The 23368-nt window shown below is 45.5% G+C and overlaps 1 protein-coding gene across 2 annotated transcripts in view; it reads left to right on the top strand.

The window, feature by feature from the left end:
• The window catches only part of dlec1 (DLEC1 cilia and flagella associated protein), a 164291-nt gene that overhangs the window by 99721 nt on the left and 41202 nt on the right, over nucleotides 1-23368 (top strand). For both annotated transcript variants that reach the window (XM_045210427.1, XM_045210428.1), the window contains exons 22-25: nucleotides 2949-3059; nucleotides 7412-7530; nucleotides 16452-16643; nucleotides 18574-18641. In XM_045210427.1, the coding sequence (XP_045066362.1) occupies nucleotides 2949-3059; nucleotides 7412-7530; nucleotides 16452-16643; nucleotides 18574-18641 (490 nt within the window). The remainder of the gene's footprint in view (nucleotides 1-2948; nucleotides 3060-7411; nucleotides 7531-16451; nucleotides 16644-18573; nucleotides 18642-23368) is intronic.

Consider the following 23368-nt stretch of genomic DNA (forward strand, 5'->3'; position numbering starts at 1 on the left):
ATCTACCTGTTCACTACACCTGGACCATGGTAGGTTATCTACCTGTTCACTAAACCTGGCCCATGGTAGGTTATCTACCTGTTCACTAAACCTGGCCCATGGTAGGTTATCTACCTGTTCACTACACCTGGACCATGGTAGGTTATCTACCTGTTCACTACACCTGGACCATGGTAGGTTATCTACCTGCTCACTACACCTGGCCCATGGTAGGTTATCTACCTGTTCACTAAACCTGGCCCATGGTAGGTTATCTACCTGTTCACTACACCTGGACCATGGTAGGTTATCTACCTGTTCACTACACCTGGACCATGGTAGGTTATCTACCTGTTCACTACACCTGGACCATGGTAGGTTATCTACCTGTTCACTACACCTGGCCCATGGTAGGTTATCTACCTGCTCACTACACCTGGAACATGGTAGGTTATCTACCTGTTCACTACACCTGGACCATGGTAGGTTATTTAACTGTTCACTACACCTGGACCATGGTAGGTTATCTACCTGCTCACTACACCTGGAACATGGTAGGTTATCTACCTGTTCACTACACCTGGACCATGGTAGGTTATCTACCTGTTCACTAAACCTGGCCCATGGTAGGTTATCTACCTGTTCACTAAACCTGGACCATGGTAGGTTATCTACCTGTTCACTACACCTGGAACATGGTAGGTTATCTACCTGCTCACTACACCTGGCCCATGGTAGGTTATCTACCTGCTCACTACACCTGGCCCATGGTAGGTTATCTACCTGTTCACTCCACCTGGCCCATGGTAGGTTATCTACCTGTTCACCACACCTGGCCCATGGTAGGTTATCTACCTGTTCACTACACCTGGACCATGGTAGGTTATCTACCTGTTCACTACACCTGGCCCATGGTAGGTTATCTACCTGTTCACTACACCTGGACCATGGTAGGTTATCTACCTGTTCACTACACCTGGACCATGGTAGGTTATCTACCTGTTCACTACCCAGGCCCATGGTAGGTTATCTACCTGTTCACTACACCTGGCCCATGGTAGGTTATCTACCTGTTCACTACACCTGGACCATGGTAGGTTATCTACCTGTTCACTACACCTGGACCATGGTAGGTTATCTACCTGTTCACTACACCTGGACCATGGTAGGTTATCTACCTGTTCACTAAACCTGGCCCATGGTAGGTTATCTACCTGTTCACTACACCTGGACCATGGTAGGTTATCTACCTGTTCACTACACCTGGACCATGGTAGGTTATCTACCTGTTCACTAAACCTGGCCCATGGTAGGTTATCTACCTGTTCACTAAACCTGGCCCATGGTAGGTTATCTACCTGTTCACTACACCTGGACCATGGTAGGTTATCTACCTGTTCACTACACCTGGACCATGGTAGGTTATCTACCTGCTCACTACACCTGGCCCATGGTAGGTTATCTACCTGTTCACTAAACCTGGCCCATGGTAGGTTATCTACCTGTTCACTACACCTGGACCATGGTAGGTTATCTACCTGTTCACTACACCTGGACCATGGTAGGTTATCTACCTGTTCACTACACCTGGACCATGGTAGGTTATCTACCTGTTCACTAAACCTGGCCCATGGTAGGTTATCTACCTGTTCACTACACCTGGACCATGGTAGGTTATCTACCTGTTCACTACACCTGGACCATGGTAGGTTATCTACCTGTTCACTAAACCTGGCCCATGGTAGGTTATCTACCTGTTCACTACACCTGGACCATGGTAGGTTATCTACCTGTTCACTACACCTGGACCATGGTAGGTTATCTACCTGTTCACTAAACCTGGCCCATGGTAGGTTATCTACCTGTTCACTACACCTGGACCATGGTAGGTTATCTACCTGTTCACTAAACCTGGCCCATGGTAGGTTATCTACCTGTTCACTAAACCTGGCCCATGGTAGGTTATCTACCTGTTCACTACACCTGGCCCATGGTAGGTTATCTACCTGTTCACTAAACCTGGCCCATGGTAGGTTATCTACCTGTTCACTACACCTGGACCATGGTAGGTTATCTACCTGTTCACTACACCTGGACCATGGTAGTTTATCTACCTGTTCACTAAACCTGGCCCATGGTAGGTTATCTACCTGTTCACTACACCTGGACCATGGTAGGTTATCTACCTGTTCACTACACCTGGACCATGGTAGGTTATCTACCTGTTCACTAAACCTGGCCCATGGTAGGTTATCTACCTGTTCACTAAACCTGGCCCATGGTAGGTTATCTACCTGTTCACTACACCTGGACCATGGTAGGTTATCTACCTGTTCACTAAACCTGGCCCATGGTAGGTTATCTACCTGTTCACTACACCTGGACCATGGTAGGTTATCTACCTGTTCACTACACCTGGACCATGGTAGGTTATCTGCTAGTGTTGCTGCTAGAGTATCTAATCTATTCCATCTGTGTTCCTCCCCTCTCCCTTCCTCCCCTCTCTTTTTCAATTTGTAAGTCTCTCTGGATAAGAGCGTCTGCTAAATGACGTAAATGTAATGTTTTCTCCCCTCCTTCTGTCCCCCATTCCTCCCTCCTCCCCTCTCCCTTCCTCCCCTCTCTCTTCTCCCCTCCTTCTGTCCCCCATTCCTCCCTCCTCCCCTCTCCCTTCCTCCCCCCTCTCTTCTCCCCTCCTTCTGTCCCCCATTCCTCCCTCCTCCCCTCTCCCTTCCTAACCTCTCTCTTCTCCCCTCCTTCTGTCCCCCATTCCTCCCTCCTCCCCTCTCCCTTCCTCCCCTCTCTCTTCTCCCCTCCTTCTGTCCCCCATTCCTCCCTCCTCCCCTCTCCCTTCCTAACCTCTCTCTTCTCCCCTCCTTCTGTCCCCCATTCCTCCCTCCTCCCCTCTCCCTTCCTCCCCTCTCTCTTCTCCCCTCCTTCTGTCCCCCATTCCTCCCTCCCACCGTCAGCTCCAGGGCCAGCAGGCGCCTCTGTGCTCGGCTAGTTTCACTCCCTCCTCTGGAACTCTGGGACCCAACGCCAAGATGGACGTCACCGTGACCTTCACAGCTCACACTGATGTTAGTATACTACAGTTCAGGCTGATGTTAGTACACTACAGTTCAGGCTGATGTTAGTATACTACAGTTCAGGCTGATGTTAGTATACTACAGTTCAGGCTGATGTTAGTATACTACAGTTCAGGCTGATGTTAGGATACTACAGTTCAGGCTGATGTTAGTATACTACAGTTCAGGCTGATGTTAGTACACTACAGTTCAGGCTGATGTTAGTATACTACAGTTCAGGCTGATGTTAGTATACTACAGTTCAGGCTGATGTTAGTATACTACAGTTCAGACTGATGTTAGGATACTACAGTTCAGACTGATGTTAGTATACTACAGTTCAGGCTGATGTTAGTATACTACAGTTCAGGCTGATGTTAGTATACTACAGTTCAGACTGATGTTAGTATACTACAGTTCAGGCTGATGTTAGTATACTACAGTTCAGACTGATGTTAGGATACTACAGTTCAGACTGATGTTAGTATACTACAGTTCAGGCTGATGTTAGTATACTACAGTTCAGGCTGATGTTAGTATACTACAGTTCAGGCTGATGTTAGTATACTACAGTTCAGGCTGATGTTAGTATACTACAGTTCAGGCTGATTTTAGTGTACTACAGTTCAGGCTGATGTTAGTGTACTACAATTCAGGCTGATGTTAGTACACTACAGTTCAGGCTGATGTTAGTACACTACAGTTCAGGCTGATGTTAGTACACTACAGTTCAGGCTGATGTTAGTACACTACAGTTCAGGCTGATGTTAGTATACTACAGTTCAGGCTGATGTTAGTACACTACAGTTCAGGCTGATGTTAGTATACTACAGTTCAGGCTGATGTTAGTACACTACAGTTCAGACTGATGTTAGTATACTACAGTTCAGGCTGATGTTAGTACACTACAGTTCAGGCTGATGTTAGTATACTACAGTTCAGGCTGATGTTAGTACACTACAGTTCAGGCTGATGTTAGTATACTACAGTTCAGGCTGATGTTAGTATACTACAGTTCAGGCTGATGTTAGTATACTACAGTTCAGACTGATGTTAGGATACTACAGTTCAGACTGATGTTAGTATACTACAGTTCAGGCTGATGTTAGTATACTACAGTTCAGGCTGATGTTAGTATACTACAGTTCAGACTGATGTTAGTATACTACAGTTCAGGCTGATGTTAGTATACTACAGTTCAGACTGATGTTAGGATACTACAGTTCAGACTGATGTTAGTATACTACAGTTCAGGCTGATGTTAGTATACTACAGTTCAGGCTGATGTTAGTATACTACAGTTCAGGCTGATGTTAGTATACTACAGTTCAGGCTGATGTTAGTATACTACAGTTCAGGCTGATGTTAGTATACTACAGTTCAGGCTGATGTTAGGATACTACAGTTCAGGCTGATGTTAGTATACTACAGTTCAGGCTGATGTTAGTACACTACAGTTCAGGCTGATGTTAGTATACTACAGTTCAGGCTGATGTTAGTATACTACAGTTCAGGCTGATGTTAGTATACTACAGTTCAGACTGATGTTAGGATACTACAGTTCAGACTGATGTTAGTATACTACAGTTCAGGCTGATGTTAGTATACTACAGTTCAGGCTGATGTTAGTATACTACAGTTCAGACTGATGTTAGTATACTACAGTTCAGGCTGATGTTAGTATACTACAGTTCAGACTGATGTTAGGATACTACAGTTCAGACTGATGTTAGTATACTACAGTTCAGGCTGATGTTAGTATACTACAGTTCAGGCTGATGTTAGTATACTACAGTTCAGGCTGATGTTAGTATACTACAGTTCAGGCTGATGTTAGTATACTACAGTTCAGGCTGATTTTAGTGTACTACAGTTCAGGCTGATGTTAGTGTACTACAATTCAGGCTGATGTTAGTACACTACAGTTCAGGCTGATGTTAGTACACTACAGTTCAGGCTGATGTTAGTACACTACAGTTCAGGCTGATGTTAGTACACTACAGTTCAGGCTGATGTTAGTATACTACAGTTCAGACTGATGTTAGGATACTACAGTTCAGACTGATGTTAGTATACTACAGTTCAGGCTGATGTTAGTATACTACAGTTCAGGCTGATGTTAGTATACTACAGTTCAGGCTGATGTTAGTATACTACAGTTCAGGCTGATGTTAGTATACTACAGTTCAGGCTGATTTTAGTGTACTACAGTTCAGGCTGATGTTAGTGTACTACAATTCAGGCTGATGTTAGTACACTACAGTTCAGGCTGATGTTAGTACACTACAGTTCAGGCTGATGTTAGTACACTACAGTTCAGGCTGATGTTAGTACACTACAGTTCAGGCTGATGTTAGTATACTACAGTTCAGGCTGATGTTAGTACACTACAGTTCAGGCTGATGTTAGTATACTACAGTTCAGGCTGATGTTAGTACACTACAGTTCAGACTGATGTTAGTATACTACAGTTCAGGCTGATGTTAGTACACTACAGTTCAGGCTGATGTTAGTATACTACAGTTCAGGCTGATGTTAGTACACTACAGTTCAGGCTGATGTTAGTATACTACAGTTCAGGCTGATGTTAGTATACTACAGTTCAGGCTGATGTTAGTATACTACAGTTCAGACTGATGTTAGGATACTACAGTTCAGACTGATGTTAGTATACTACAGTTCAGGCTGATGTTAGTATACTACAGTTCAGGCTGATGTTAGTATACTACAGTTCAGGCTGATGTTAGTATACTACAGTTCAGGCTGATGTTAGTATACTACAGTTCAGACTGATGTTAGGATACTACAGTTCAGACTGATGTTAGTATACTACAGTTCAGGCTGATGTTAGTATACTACAGTTCAGGCTGATGTTAGTATACTACAGTTCAGGCTGATGTTAGTATACTACAGTTCAGGCTGATGTTAGTATACTACAGTTCAGGCTGATGTTAGTATACTACAGTTCAGGCTGATTTTAGTATACTACAGTTCAGGCTGATGTTAGTGTACTACAATTCAGGCTGATGTTAGTACACTACAGTTCAGGCTGATGTTAGTACACTACAGTTCAGGCTGATGTTAGTACACTACAGTTCAGGCTGATGTTAGTACACTACAGTTCAGGCTGATTTTAGTACACTACAGTTCAGGCTGATGTTAGTACACTACAGTTCAGGCTGATGTTAGTACACTACAGTTCAGACTGATGTTAGTATACTACAGTTCAGGCTGATGTTAGTACACTACAGTTCAGGCTGATGTTAGTATACTACAGTTCAGGCTGATGTTAGTATACTACAGTTCAGGCTGATGTTAGTATACTACAGTTCAGGCTGATGTTAGTACACTACAGTTCAGGCTGATGTTAGTACACTACAGTTCAGGCTGATGTTAGTACACTACAGTTCAGATTGATGTTAGTATACTACAGTTCAGGCTGATGTTAGTACACTACAGTTCAGGCTGATGTTAGTATACTACAGTTCAGGCTGATGTTAGTATACTACAGTTCAGGCTGATGTTAGTATACTACAGTTCAGGCTGATGTTAGTACACTACAGTTCAGGCTGATGTTAGTACACTACAGTTCAGGCTGATGTTAGTATACTACAGTTCAGGCTGATGTTAGTACACTACAGTTCAGGCTGATGTTAGTACACTACAGTTCAGGCTGATGTTAGTACACTACAGTTCAGACTGATGTTAGTATACTACAGTTCAGGCTGATGTTAGTACACTACAGTTCAGGCTGATGTTAGTATACTACAGTTCAGGCTGATGTTAGTATATTACAGTTCAGGCTGATGTTAGTACACTACAGTTCAGGCTGATGTTAGTATACTACAGTTCAGGCTGATGTTAGTATACTACAGTTCAGGCTGATGTTAGTACACTACAGTTCAGGCTGATGTTAGTATACTACAGTTCAGGCTGATGTTAGTATACTACAGTTCAGGCTGATGTTAGTACACTACAGTTCAGGCTGATGTTAGTACACTACAGTTCAAGCTGATGATAGTACACTACAGTTCAGGCTGATGTTAGTATACTACAGTTCAGGCTGATGTTAGTGTACATTATGCACTGCTCTGGGATGTAAGTATCTATCATCCACTGGACACTCTATAGCTCTATACTAAGAGTGACTGATGTCTCTCTGTCCCTGTCCTTCCCTGGACACTAAACATAGCTCTATACTAAGAGTGACTGATGTCTCTCTGTCCCTGTCCTTCCCTGGACACTAAACATAGCTCTATACTAAGAGTGACTGATGTCTCTCTGTCCCTGTCCTTCCCTGGACACTAAACATAGCTCTATACTAAGAGTGACTGATGTCTCTCTGTCCCTGTCCTTCCCTCTAGATGGAGTTGAGTGAGGTATCAGCGTTGTGTGAGGTGACAGGCATGAAAGATCCTCTGGTTCTGGGATTCTTCTCTAAAGCCCAGAGACTCAACGTGTCCTACTGTCTACCTAGAGACTGGTACGTGTCCTACTGTCCTACTGTCTACCTAGAGACTGGTACGTGTCCTACTGTCTACCTATAGACTGGTACATGTCCTACTGTCCTACTGTCTACCTAGAGACTGGTACCTGTCCTACTGTCTACCTAGAGACTGGTACGTGTCCTACTGTCCTACTGTCTACCTATAGACTGGTACCTGTCCTACTGTCCTACTGTCTACCTAGAGACTGGTACCTGTCCTACTGTCTACCTATAGACTGGTACATGTCCTACTGTCTACCTAGAGACTGGTACCTGTCCTACTGCTTACCTAGAGACTGGTACCTGTCCTACTGTCTACCTAGAGACTGGTACCTGTCCTACTGTCTACCTAGAGACTGGTACGTGTCCTACTGTCCTACTGTCTACCTAGAGACTGGTACGTGTCCTACTGTCCTACTGTCTACCTATAGACTGGTACATGTCCTACTGTCCTACTGTCTACCTAGAGACTGGTACGTGTCCTACTGTCCTACTGTCTACCTATAGACTGGTACCTGTCCTACTGTCCTACTTTCTACCTAGAGACTGGTACGTGTCCTACTGTCCTACTGTCTACCTAGAGACTGGTACCTGTCCTACTGTCTACCTATAGACTGGTACGTGTCCTACTGTCTACCTAGAGACTGGTACGTGTCCTACTGTCCTACTGTCTACCTAGAGACTGGTACCTGTCCTACTGTCTACCTAGAGACTGGTACTTGCCCTACTGTCCTACTGTCTACCTATAGACTGGTACCTGTCCTACTGTCTACCTAGAGACTGGTACGTGTCCTACTGTCCTACTGTCTACCTAGAGACTGGTACTTGCCCTACTGTCCTACTGTCTACCTATAGACTGGTACCTGTCCTACTGTCTACCTAGAGACTGGTACGTGTCCTACTGTCTACCTAGAGACTGGTACGTGTCCTACTGTCCTACTGTCTACCTAGAGACTGGTACGTGTCCTACTGTCCTACTGTCTACCTATAGACTGGTACATGTCCTACTGTCCTACTGTCTACCTAGAGACTGGTACGTGTCCTACTGTCCTACTGTCTACCTATAGACTGGTACCTGTCCTACTGTCCTACTGTCTACCTATAGACTGGTACCTGTCCTACTGTCCTACTGTCTACCTAGAGACTGGTACGTGTCCTACTGTCTACCTATAGACTGGTACATGTCCTACTGTCCTACTGTCTACCTAGAGACTGGTACGTGTCCTACTGACCTACTGTCTACCTAGAGACTGGTACCTGACCTACTCACTGCCACAGTCATACTCTGGACCTAGTTTTGTCCCATGGAATAAATGTTGTAGATCTTAATGTTTTTCCACAAAATCCTGGACTATCGGACCACCATTTTATTACGTTTGCAATCGCAACAAATAATCTGCTCAGACCCCAACCAAGGAGCATCAAAAGTCGTGCTATAAATTCTCAGACAACACAAAAATTCCTTGATGCCCTTCCAGACTCCTTCTGCCTACCCAAGGACGTCAGAGGACAAAAATCAGTTAACCACTTAACTGAGGAACTCGAATTTAACCTTGCGCAATACCCTAGATGCAGTTGCACCCCTAAAAACGAAAAACATTTGTCATAAGAAACTAGCTCCCTGGTATACAGAAAATACCCGAGCTTTGAAGCAAGCTTCCAGGAAATTGGAACGGAAATGGCGCCACACCAAACTGGAAGTCTTCCGACTAGCTTGGAAAGACAGTACCGTGCAGTACCGAAGAGCCCTCACTGCTGCTCGATCATCCTACTTTTCCAACTTAATCGAGGAAAATAAGAACAATCCAAAATTTCTTTTGATACTGTTGCAAAGCTAACTAAAAAGCAGCATTCCCCAAGAGAGGATGGCTTTCACTTCAGCAGTAATAAATTCATGAACTTCTTTGAGGAAAAGATCATGACCATTAGAAAGCAAATTACGGACTCCTCTTTGAATCTGCGTATTCCTCCAGGGCTTAGCTGTCCTGGATCTGCACAGATCTCTGCGAGGGCCTGGGATCGGAAGAGACACTTAAGTGTTTTAGTACTATATCTCTTGACACAATGATGAAAATAATCATGGCCTCTAAACCTTCAAGCTGCATACTGGATCCTATTCCTACTAAACTGCTGAAGGAGCTGCTTCCTGTGCTTGGCCCTCCTATGTTGAACATAATAAACAGCTCTCTATCCACCGGATGTGTACCAAACTCACTAAAAGTGGCAGTGATAAAGCCTCTCTTGAAAAAGCCAAACCTTGACCCGGAAAATATAAAAAACTATCGGCCTATATCGAATCTTCCATTCCTCTCAAAAATTTTAGAAAAAGCTGTTGCGCAGCAACTCACTGCCTTTCTGAAGACAAACAATGTATACGAAATGCTTCAGTCTGGTTTTAGACCCCATCATAGCACTGAGACTGCACTTGTGAAGGTGGTAAATGACCTTTTAATGGCGTCAGACCGAGGCTCTGCATCTGTCCTCGTGCTACTAGACCTTAGTGCTGCCTTTGACACCATCGATCACCACATTCTTTTGGAGAGACTGGAAACCCAAATTGGTCTACACGGACAAGTTCTGGCCTGGTTTAGATCTTACCTGTCGGAAAGATATCAGTTTGTCTCTGTGAATGGTCTGTCCTCCGACAAATCAACTGTACATTTCGGTGTTCCTCAAGGTTCCGTTTTAGGACCACTATTGTTTTCACTATATATTTTACCTCTTGGGGATGTTATTCGAAAACATAATGTTAACTTTCACTGCTATGCGGATGACACACAGCTGTACATTTCAATGAAACATGGTGAAGCCCCAAAATTGCCCTCGCTAGAAGCCTGTGTTTCAGACATAAGGAAGTGGATGGCTGAAAACTTTCTACTTTTAAACTCGGACAAAACAGAGATGCTTGTTCTAGGTCCCAAGAAACAAAGAGATCTTCTGTTAAATCTGACAATTCATCTTGATGGTTGTAAAGTCGTCTCAAATAAAACTGTGAAGGACCTCGGCGTTACTCTTGACCCTGATCTCTCTTTTGACGAACATATCAAGACTGTTTCAAGGGACAGCTTTTTTCCATCTACGTAACATTGCAAAAATCAGAAATTTTCTGTCCAAAAATGATGCAGAAAAATTAATCCATGCATTTGTTACTTCTAGGTTAGACTACTGCAATGCTCTACTTTCCGGCTACCCGGATAAAGCACTAAATAAACTTCAGTTAGTGCTAAATACGGCTGCTAGAATCCTGACTAGAACCAAGAAATTTGATCATATTACTCCAGTGCTAGCTTCCCTACACTGGCTTCCTGTTAAGGCAAGGGCTGATTTCAAGGTTTTACTGTTAACCTATAAAGCGTTACATGGGCTTGCTCCTACCTATCTTTCCGAGTTGGTCCTGCCGTACATACCAATACGTACGCTACGGTCACAAGACGCAGGCCTCCTAATTGTCCCTAGAATTTCTAAGCAAACAGCGGGAGGCAGGGCTTTCTCCTATAGATCTCCATTTCTATGGAACAGTCTGCCTACCCATGTGAGAGACGCAGACTCGGTCTCAACCTTTAAGTCTTTACTGAAGACTTATCTCTTCAGTAGGTCATATGATTGAGTGTAGTCTGGCCCAGGAGTGTGAAGGTGAACGGAAAGGCTCTGGAGCAACGAACAGCCCTTGCTGTCTCTGCCGGGCCGGTTCCCCTCTCTCCACTGGGGTTCTCTGCCTCTAACCCTGTTACAGGGGCTGAGTCACTGGCTTGCTGGTGCTCTTTCATGCCGTCCCTAGGGGGGGGTGCGTCACTTGAGTGGGGTTGAGTTACTGACGTGATCTTCCTGTCTGGGTTGGCGCCCCCTTGGTTTGTGCTGTGGTGGAGACCTCTGTGGGCTATACTCGGCCTTGTCTCAGGATTGTAAGTTGGTGGTTGGGGATATCCCTCTGGTGGTGCGGGGGCTGTGCTTTGGCAGAGTGGGTGGGGTTATATCCTTCCTGTTTGGCCCTGTCCGGTTTCTTCGGATGGGGCCACAGTGTCTCCGGACCGCTCCTGTCTCAGCCTCCAGTATTTATGCTGCAGTAGTTTATGTGTCGGGGGGCTGGGGTTAGTTGGTTATACCTGGAGTACTTCTCCTGTCTTATCCAGTGTCCTGTGTGAATTTAAGTATGCTCTCTCTAATTCTCTCGTTCTCTCTTTCTCTCTGAGAACCTGAGCCCTAGGACCATACGTCAGGACTACCGGGCATGCTGACACCTTGCTGTCCCCAGTCCGCCTGGCCTTGCTGCTATTCCAGTTTCAACTGTTCTGCCTGCGGTTACGAAACCCCTACCTGTCCCAGACCCGCTGTTTTCAACTCTTAATGATCGGCTATGAAAAGCCAACTGAGAGACCTGAGCCCTAGGACCATACGTCGGGACTACCGGCCGTGGTGACTCCTTGCTGTCCCCAGTCCGCCTGGCCTTGCTGCTATTCCAGTTTCAACTGTTCTGCCTGCGGTTATGGAACCCCTACCTGTCCCAGACCTGCTGTTTTCAACTCTTAATGATCGGCTATGAAAAGCCAACTGAGATTTATTCCTGATTATTATTTGACCATGCTTGTCACTTATGAACATTTTTGAACATCTTGGCATGGTTCTGTTATAATCTCCACCCGGCACAGCCAGAAGAGGACTGGCCACCCCTCATAGCCTGGTTCCTCTCTAGGTTTCTTCCTAGGTTTTGGCCTTTCTAGGGAGTTTTTCCTAGCCACCGTGCTTCTACACCTGCATTACTAGCTGTTTGGGGTTTTAGGCTGGGTTTCTGTACAGCACTTCGAGATATTAGCTGATGTAAGAAGGGCTATATAAAATAAAATTGATTGATTGATTGATTGACTGGTACCTGTCCTACTGTCTACCTAGAGACTGGTACGTGTCCTACTGTCCTACTGTCTACCTATAGACTGGTACGTGTCCTACTGTCCTACTGTCTACCTAGAGACTGGTACCTGTCCTACTGTCCTACTGTCTACCTAGAGACTGGTACCTGTCCTACTGTCTACCTAGAGACTGGTACTTGCCCTACTGTCCTACTGTCTACCTATAGACTGGTACCTGTCCTACTGTCCTACTGTCTACCTAGAGACTGGTACGTGTCCTACTGTCTACCTATAGACTGGTACATGTCCTACTGTCTACCTAGAGACTGGTACGTGTCCTACTGACCTACTGTCTACCTAGAGACTGGTACCTGTCCTACTGTCTACCTAGAGACTGGTACGTGTCCTACTGTCCTACTGTCTACCTATAGACTGGTACGTGTCCTACTGTCCTACTGTCTACCTAGAGACTGGTACCTGTTCTACTGTCCTACTGTCTACCTAGAGACTGGTACCTGTCCTACTGTCCACCTAGAGACTGGTACTTGCCCTACTGTCCTACTGTCTACCTAGAGACTGGTACGTGTCCTACTGTCCTACTGTCTACCTAGAGCCTGGTACCTGTCCTACTGTCTACCTATAGACTGGTACGTGTCCTACTGTCCTACTGTCTACCTAGAGACTGGTACGTGTCCTACTGTCCTACTGTCTACCTAGAGACTGGTACCTGTCCTACTGTCTACCTATAGACTGGTACGTGTCCTACTGTCTACCTAGAGACTGGTACGTGTCCTACTGTCCTACTGTCTACCTAGAGACTGGTACCTGTCCTACTGTCTACCTAGAGACTGGTACTTGCCCTACTGTCCTACTGTCTACCTATAGACTGGTACCTGTCCTACTGTCTACCTAGAGACTGGTACGTGTCCTACTGTCCTACTGTCTACCTAGAGACTGGTACTTGCCCTACTGTCCTACTGTCTACCTATAGACTGGTACCTGTCCTACTGTCTACCTAGAGACTGGTACGTGTCCCTACTGTCTACCTAGAGACTGGTACGTGTCCTACTGTCCTACTGTCTACCTAGAGACTGGTACGTGTCCTACTGTCCTACTGTCTACCTATAGACTGGTACCTTTCCTACTGTCCTACTGTCTACCTAGAGACTGGTACGTGTCCTACTGTCTACCTAGAGACTGGTACTTGCCCTACTGTCCTACTGTCTACCTAGAGACTGGTACGTGTCCTACTGTCTACCTAGAGACTGGTACGTGTCCTACTGTCTACCTAGAGACTGGTACGTGTCCTATTGTCTACCTAGAGACTGGTACCTGTCCTACTGTCTACCTATAGACTGGTACCTGTCCTACTGTCTACCTAGAGACTGGTACTTGCCCTACTGTCCTACTGTCTACCTATAGACTTGTACCTGTCCTACTGTCTACCTAGAGACTGGTACCTGTCCTACTGTCTACCTAGAGACTGGTACTTGCCCTACTGTCCTACTGTCTACCTATAGACTGGTACCTGTCCTACTGTCTACCTATAGACTGGTACGTGTCCTACTGTCTACCTAGAGACTAGTACCTGTCCTACTGTCCTACTGCTTACCTAGAGACTGGTACCTGTCCTACTGTCCACCTAGAGACTGGTACGTGTCCTACTGTCTACCTATAGACTGGTACGTGTCCTACTGTCTACCTAGAGACTGGTACCTGTCCTACTGTCCTACTGCTTACCTAGAGACTGGTACCTGTCCTACTGTCCACCTAGAGACTTGTACGTGTCCTACTGTCCACCTAGAGACTGGTACGTGTCCTACTGTCTACCTAGAGACTGGTACGTGTCCTACTGTCTACCTAGAGACTGGTACCTGTCCTACTGTCCTACTGCTTACCTAGAGACTGGTACCTGTCCTACTGTCTACCTATAGACTGGTACCTGTCCTACTGTCTACCTATAGACAGGTACGTGTCCTACTTTCTACCTAGAGACTGGTACCTGTCCTACTGTCCACCTAGAGACTGGTACGTGTCCTACTGTCCACCTAGAGGCTGGTACCTGTCCTACTGTCTACCTATAGACTGGTACCTGTCCTACTGTCTACCTATAGACTGGTACCTGTCCTACTGTCCACCTAGAGGCTGGTACCTGTCCTACTGTCTACCTATAGACTGGTATGTGTCCTACTGTCTACCTAGAGACTGGTACCTGTCCTACTGCTTACCTAGAGACTGGTACCTGTCCTACTGCTTACCTAGAGACTGGTACCTGTCCTACTGTCCACCTAGAGACTGGTACGTGTCCTACTGTCCTACTGTCCACCTAGAGACTGGTACCTGTCCTACTGTCCACCTAGAGACTGGTACGTGTCCTACTGTCCTACTGTCCACCTAGAGACTGGTACCTGTCCTACTGTCCACCTAGAGACTGGTACGTGTCCTACTGTCCTACTGTCCACCTAGAGACTGGTACCTGTCCTACTGTCCACCTAGAGACTGGTACGTGTCCTACTGTCCTACTGTCCACCTAGAGACTGGTACGTGTCCTACTGTCTACCTATAGACTGGTACCTGTCCTACTGTCCTACTGTTTACCTAGAGACTGGTACGTGTCCTACTGTCTACCTATAGACTGGTACCTGTCCTACTGTCTACCTAGAGACTGGTACGTGTCCTACTGTCTACCTAGAGACCGGTACCTGTCCTACTGTCTACCTATAGACTGGTACCTGTCCTACTGTCTACCTATAGACTGGTACCTGTCCTACTGTCTACCTATAGACTGGTACCTGTCCTACTGTTTTACTGTTTACCTAGAGACTGGTACGTGTCCTACTGTCTACCTAGAGACTGGTACCTGTCCTACTGTCCACCTAGAGACTGGTACTTGCCCTACTGTCAAAAGAGTTCTACCTGGAACCAAAAAGGGTTCTCCTATGGGGAGAGCCGAAGAACCCTTTTTTCTAAAGGTGTTCTCTTTAGGAGCAAGAACATTGTTATTTTCAGGTAGACTGGCTCTGGCAGCCAAAACAGACAAATACATATAAACCTGAATCGATTCTCAATTGCGGTACGGTTCTAGAAACATCAATCCTTCTACTTTCATATCACATACACACATACGCAACATACACACTTAATGTACTCTGTTTTAACCGGTTTCATCACCGTTGCAGCCAACAGTTATTTTAGTGACAACATGTTTCTGGAGGCATTGTTCGGAGCCTGCTAGGTAGCTAACTAGAACAGGTGGTCCCTCTGTCTTCTGTCTGTTGTCCATCTGGCCGTGTGGGAACACTTACCCTATAAAGGTGTGTATCAATTTAACCTTTTGTTTTTGAAGATTGTTTCTCGCTGATATGAAAGATAAGGTCCAAAACCGGAAGCGATGCGTGTTAATGTTCGTGGCTCTTAACAAAACTCCCCCGTACAGAAGACGCCTTTGTCCAATGACTCTTCTTATGTGTAATGGAGTGGAACTGAGAGTCATGATCAAGGCTTCGTCCAATGACTCTTATGTGTAATGTAGTGGAACTGAGAGTCATGATCAAGGCTTCGTCCAATGACTCTTATGTGTAATGTAGTGGAACTGAGAGTCATGATCAAGGCTTCGGCCCAATGACTCTTATGTGTAATGGAGTGGAACTGAGAGTCATGATCAAGGCTTCGTCCAATGACTCTTATGTGTAATGTAGTGGAACTGAGAGTCATGATCAAGGCTTCGTCCAATGACTCTTATGTGTAATGGAGTGGAACTGAGAGTCATGATCAAGGCTTCGTCCAATGACTCTTATGTGTAATGGAGTGGAACTGAGAGTCATGATCAAGGCTTCGTCCAATGACTCTTATGTGTAATGTAGTGGAACTGAGAGTCATGATCAAGGCTTCGTCCAATGACTCTTATGTGTAATGGAGTGGAACTGAGAGTCATGATCAAGGGCTAGCTAGTGACTGGTGTATCATGCTGTAGCTTGTCTATTGAGCGTCCTTTGGCCAATCAGCAAGCAGTATTTCATTTTCCAACGTCGATCAAGCCAAATTGATGTTAGATGATGTGTGTCTTCTCTCCAGTCCTGGATTAGATGAAGAGGACCCTGCTGCATCGTTGGTGCTGGACTTTGGAGACAACGTCCTGTTGAAGCGACCAATCACCAAGCAGCTGGTTATAACCAATCACACGGCTATCCCAGCCCCCTTCACCCTGGAGGCAGAGTACTTCACTGGACACGCCCCCTCACCACCAGCCGGCCAATCACAGCAGAGGTACAGTAACGTCTGTATTTTCTTAGCCTATGAGATGGCTAGCATCCAGGTCTCAGGGATACAGTATCTTCAACACAGCTTCCGTTACCTGAAAACCGGATGTGACTCCGCTTAGACATGTCTTTACGCCTGCTACGTTAGGTTAGTATCCTCTAAACCATCTGTTCATGTGTTTCATGCATTAGTGTTTTCTTTGAATTGTTTGCATTTAATAAATACAGAGGCTTGCGAAAGTATTCACCCCCCTTGGCATTTTTCCTATTTTGTTGCCTTACAACCTGAAATTAAAATTGATTTTTGGGGGGGTTTGTATCATTTGATTTACACAACATGCCTACCACTTTGAAGATGCAAAATATTTTTTATTGTGAAACAAACAAGAAATAAGACAAAAAAATCTGAACACTTGAGTGTGCATAACTATTCACCCCCCCAAAGTCAATACTTTGTAGAGCCACCTTTTGCAGCAATTACAGTTGCAAGTCTCTTGGGGTAGGTCTCTATAAGCTTGGCACATCTAGCCACTGGGATTTCAGCCCATTCTTCAAGACAAAACTGCTCCATCTCCTTCAAGTTGGATGGGTTCCGCTGGTGTACAGCAATCTTTAAGTCATACCACAGATTCTCAATATGATTGAGGTCTGGGCTTTGACTAGGCCATTCCAAGACATTTAAATGTTTCCCCTTAAACCACTCGAGTGTTGCTTTAGCAGTATACTTAGGGTCATTATCCTGCTGGAAGGTGAACCTCTGTCCCAGTCTCAAATCTCTGGAAGGCTGAAACAGGTTTCCCTCAAGAATTTCCCTGTATTTAGCGCCATCATTCCTTAAATTCTGACCAGTTTCCCAGTCCCTGCCGATGAAAAACATCCCCACAGCATGATGCTGCCACCACCATGCTTCACTGTGGGGATGGTGTTCTCGGGGTGATGAGAGGTGTTGGGTTTGCGCCAGACATAGCGTTTTCCTTGATGGCCAAAAGGCTCAATTTTAGTCTCATCTGACCAGAGTACCTTCTTCCATATTTCAGGGCATCTCCCACATGCCTTTTGGCGAACACCAAACGTGTTTGCTTATTTTTTTCTTTAAGCAATGGCTTTTTTCTGGCCACTCTTCTGTAAATCCCAGCTCTGGAGTGTACGGCTTAAAGTGGTCATATGGACAGATACTCCAATCTCTGCTGTGGAGCTTTGCAGCTCCTTCAGGGTTATCTTTGACTAAAACGTAAAAAAATATATTTGGTCTCTTTGTTGCCTCTCTGATTAATGCCCTCCTTGCCTGGTCCGTGAGTTTTGGTGGGCGGCCCTCTCTTGGCAGGTTTGTTGTGGTGCCATATTCTTTCAATTTTTTAAATAATGGATTTAATGGTGCTCCGTGGGATGTTCAAAGTGTCTGATATTTTTTTATAACCCAACCCTGATCTGTACTTCTCCACAACTTTGTCCCTGACCTGTTTGGAGAGCTCCTTGGTCTTCATGGTGCAGCTTGCTTGGTGGTGCCCTTTGCTTAGTGGTGTTGCAGACTCTGGGGCCTTTCAGAACAGGTGTATATATACTGAGATCATGTGACACTTAGATTGCACACAGGTGGACTTTATTTAACTAATTATGTGACCTCTGAAGGTAATTGGTTGCACCAGATCTTATTTAGGGGCTTCATAGCAAAGGGGGTGAATACATATGCACACACCACTTTTCAGTTATATATTATTTTGAATATTTTGAAACAAGTAATTTCTTTCATTTCACTTCACCAATTTGGACTATTTTGTGTATGTCCATTACATGAAATCCAAATAGAAATCCCTTTAAATTACAGGTTGTAATGCAACAAAATAGGAAAACACCAAGGGGGATAAATACTTTAGCAAGGCACTGTACTTATGACTCACCTCTATTATGTTAACGTGTGCATTGACTTTGTGTTTCAGGGGCCTGCATGTAAGGAAGCCATTACACTCTGTCCAAGCTGAGAAAGTAGAGGTCAAGGCACAGGAAGGTACACACTAGTATTACTTTACACAGAAATCATTTCATGTTTCATCCCCTGAATACAGTCGTGTTTTGACTGCGTGTTCCTGTATCTACTGACAGGGTTTGAACCGTGTTTTGACTGCGTGTTCCTGTATCTACTGACAGGGTTTGAACCGTGTTTTGACTGCGTGTTCCTGTATCTACTGACAGGGTTTGAACCGTGTTTTGACTGTGTGTTCCTGTATCTACTGACAGGGTTTGAACCGTGTTTTGACTGCGTGTTCCTGTATCTACTGACAGGGTTTGAACCGTGTTTTGACTGCGTGTTCTGTATCTACTGACAGGGTTTGAACCGTGTTTTGACTGTGTGTTCCTGTATCTACTGACAGGGTTTGAACCGTGTTTTGACTGCGTGTTCCTGTATCTACTGACAGGGTTTGAACCGTGTTTTGACTGCGTGTTCCTGTATCTACTGACAGGGTTTGAACCGTGTTTTGACTGCGTGTTCCTGTATCTACTGACAGGGTTTGAACCGTGTTTTGACTGCGTGTTCCTGTATCTACTGACAGGGTTTGAACCGTGTTTTGACTGCGTGTTCCTGTATCTACTGACAGGGTTTGAACCGTGTTTTGACTGCGTGTTCCTGTATCTACTGACAGGGTTTGAACCGTGTTTTGACTGCGTGTTCCTGTATCTACTGACAGGGTTTGAACCGTGTTTTGACTGCGTGTTCCTGTATCTACTGACAGGGTTTGAACCGTGTTTTGACTGCGTGTTCCTGTATCTACTGACAGGGTTTGAACCGTGTTTTGACTGCGTGTTCCTGTATCTACTGACAGGGTTTGAACCGTGTTTTGACTGCGTGTTCCTGTATCTACTGACAGGGTTTGAACCTGTTTTGACTGCGTGTTCCTGTATCTACTGACAGGGTTTGAACCGTGTTTTGACTGCGTGTTCCTGTATCTACTGACAGGGTTTGAACCGTGTTTTGACTGCGTGTTCCTGTATCTACTGACAGGGTTTTGAACCGTGTTTTGACTGCGTGTTCCTGTATCTACTGACAGGGGTTTGAACCGTGTTTTGACTGGCGTGTTCCTGTATCTACTGACAGGGTTTGAACCGTGTTTTGACTGCGTGTTCCTGTATCTACTGACAGGGTTTGAACCGTGTTTTGACTGCGTGTTCCTGTATCTACTGACAGGGTTTGAACCGTGTTTTGACTGCGTGTTCCTGTATCTACTGACAGGGTTTGAACCGTGTTTTGATGCGTGTTCCTGTATCTACTGACAGGGTTTGAACCGGTTTTGACTGCGTGTTCCTGTATCTACTGACAGGGTTTGAACCGTGTTTTGACTGCGTGTTCCTGTATCTACTGACAGGGTTTGAACCGTGGTTTTGATCTGCGTGTTCCTGTATCTACTGACAGGGTTTGAACCGTGGTTTTGACTGCGTGTTCCTGTATCTACTGACAGGGTTTGAACCGTGTTTTGACTGCGTGTTCCTGTATCTACTGACAGGGTTTGAACCGTGTTTTGACTGCGTGTTCCTGTATCTACTGACAGGGGTTTGAACCGTGTTTTGACTGCGTGTTCCTGTATCTACTGACAGGGTTTGAACCGTGTTTTGACTGCGTGTTCCTGTATCTACTGACAGGGTTTGAACCGTGTTTTGACTGCGTGTTCCTGTATCTACTGACAGGGTTTGAACCGTGTTTTGACTGCGTGTTCCTGTATCTACTGACAGGGTTTGAACCGTGTTTTGACTGCGTGTTCCTCTATCTACTGACAGGGTTTGAACCGTGTTTTGACTGTGTGGTCCTCTATCTACTGACAGGGTTTGAACCGTGTTTTGACTGTGTGGTCCTCTATCTACTGACAGGGTTTGAACCGTGTTTTGACTGCGTGTTCCTGTATCTACTGACAGGGTTTGAACCGTGTTTTGACTGCGTGTTCCTGTATCTACTGACAGGGTTTGAACCGTGTTTTGACTGCGTGTTCCTGTATCTACTGACAGGGTTTGAACCGTGGTTTTGACTGCGTGTTCCTGTATCTACTGACAGGGTTTGAACCGTGTTTTGACTGCGTGTTCCTGTATCTACTGACAGGGTTTGAACCGTGTTTTTGACTGCGTGTTCCTGTATCTACTGACAGGGTTTGAACCGTGTTTTGACTAGTGTTCCTGTATCTACTGACAGGGTTTGAACCGTGTTTTGACTCGATGTTCCTGTATCTACTGACAGGGTTTGAACCGTGTTTTGACTGCGTGTTCCTGTATCTACTGACAGGGTTTGAACCGTGTTTTGACTGCGTGTTCCTGTATCTACTGACAGGGTTTGAACCGTGTTTTGAACTGCGTGTTCCTGTATCTACTGACAGGGTTTGAACCGTGTTTTGACTGCGTGTTCCTGTATCTACTGACAGGGTTTGAACCGTGGTTTTGACTGCGTGTTCCTGTATCTACTGACAGGGTTTGAACCGTGTTTTGACTGCGTGTTCCTGTATCTACTGACAGGGTTTGAACCGTGTTTTTGACTGCGTGTTCCTGTATCTACTGACAGGGTTTGAACCGTGTTTTGACTGCGTGTTCCTGTATCTACTGACAGGGTTTGAACCGTGTTTTGACTGCGTGTTCCTGTATCTACTGACAGGGTTTGAACCGTGTTTTTGACTGCGTGTTCCTGTATCTACTGACAGGGTTTGAAACCGTGTTTTGACTGCGTGTTCCTGTATCTACTGACAGGGTTTGAACCGTGTTTTGACTGCGGTTCCTGTATCTACTGACAGGGTTTGAACCGTGTTTTGACTGTGTGTTCCTGTATCTACTGACAGGGTTTGAACCGTGCTTTGACTGCGTGTTCCTGTATCTACTGACAGGGTTTGAACCGTGTTTTGACTGCGTGTTCCTGTATCTACTGACAGGGTTTGAACCGTGTTTTGACTGCGTGTTCCTGTATCTACTGACAGGGTTTGAACCGTGTTTTGACTGTGTGTTCCTGTATCTACTGACAGGGTTTGAACCGTGTTTTGACTCGTGTTCCTGTATCTACTGACAGGGTTTGAACCGTGTTTTGACTGTGTGTTCCTGTATCTACTGGACAGGGTTTGAACCGTGTTTTGACTGCGTGTTCCTGTATCTACTGACAGGGTTTGAACCGTGTTTTGACTGCGTGTTCCTGTATCTACTGACAGGGTTTGAACCGTGTTTTGACTGCGTGTTCCTGTATCTACTGACAGGGTTTGAACCGTGTTTTGACTGCGTGTTCCTGTATCTACTGACAGGGTTTGAACCGTGTTTTTGACTGCGTGTTCCTGTATCTACTGACAGGGTTTGAACCGTGTTTTGACTGCGTGTTCCTGTATCTACTGACAGGGGTTTGAACCGTGTTTTGACTGCGTGTTCCTGTATCTACTGACAGGGTTTGAACCGTGTTTTGACTGCGTGTTCCTGTATCTACTGACAGGGTTTGAACCGTGTTTTGACTGCGTGTTCCTGTATCTACTGACAGGGTTTGAACCGTGTTTTGACTGCGTGTTCCTGTATCTACTGACAGGGTTTGAACCGTGTTTTGACTGCGTGTTCCTGTATCTACTGACAGGGTTTGAACCGTGTTTTGACTGCGTGTTCCTGTATCTACTGACAGGGTTTGAACCGTGTTTTGACTGCGTGTTCCTGTATCTACTGACAGGGTTTGAACCGTGTTTTGACTGCGTGTTCCTGTATCTACTGACAGGGTTTGAACCGTGTTTTGACTGCGTGTTCCTGTATCTACTGACAGGGTTTGAACCGTGTTTTGACTGCGTGTTCCTGTATCTACTGACAGGGTTTGAACCGTGTTTTGACTGCGTGTTCCTGTATCTACTGACAGGGTTTGAACCGTGTTTTGACTGCGTGTTCCTGTATCTACTGACAGGGTTTGAACCGTGTTTTGACTGCGTGTTCCTGTATCTACTGACAGGGTTTGAACCGTGGTTTTGACTGCGTGTTCCTGTATCTACTGACAGGGTTTGAACCGTGTTTTGACTGCGTGTTCCTGTATCTACTGACAGGGTTTGAACCGTGTTTTGACTGCGTGTTCCTGTATCTACTGACAGGGTTTGAACCGTGTTTTGACTGCGTGTTCCTGTATCTACTGACAGGGTTTGAACCGTGTTTTGACTGCGTGTTCCTGTATCTACTGACAGGGTTTGAACCGTGTTTTGACTGCGTGTTCCTGTATCTACTGACAGGGTTTGAACCGTGTTTTGACTGCGTGTTCCTGTATCTACTGACAGGGTTTGAACCGTGGTTTTGACTGCGTGTTCCTGTATCTACTGACAGGGTTTGAACCGTGTTTTGACCTGCGTGTTCCTGTATCTACTGACAGGGTTTGAACCGTGTTTTGACTGCGTGTTCCTGTATCTACTGACAGGGTATGAACCGTGTTTTGACTGCGTGTTCCTGTATCTACTGACAGGGTATGAACCGTGTTTTGACTGCGTGTTCCTGTATCTACTGACAGGTTTGAACCGTGTTTTGACTGCGTGTTCCTGTATCTACTGACAGGGTTTTGAACCGTGTTTTGACTGCGTGTTCCTGTATCTACTGACAGGGTTTGAACCGTGTTTTGACCGCGTGTTCCTGTATCTACTGACAGGGTTTGAACTGCGTGTTTTGACTGCGTGTTCCTGTATCTACTGACAGGGTTTGAACCGTGTTTTGACTGCGTGTTCCTGTATCTACTGACAGGGTTTGAAACGTGTTTTTGACTGCGTG

Source organism: Coregonus clupeaformis, chromosome 34 (genome assembly GCF_020615455.1).
Source record: "Coregonus clupeaformis isolate EN_2021a chromosome 34, ASM2061545v1, whole genome shotgun sequence".
Classification (NCBI taxonomy): Eukaryota; Metazoa; Chordata; class Actinopteri; order Salmoniformes; family Salmonidae; genus Coregonus; species Coregonus clupeaformis.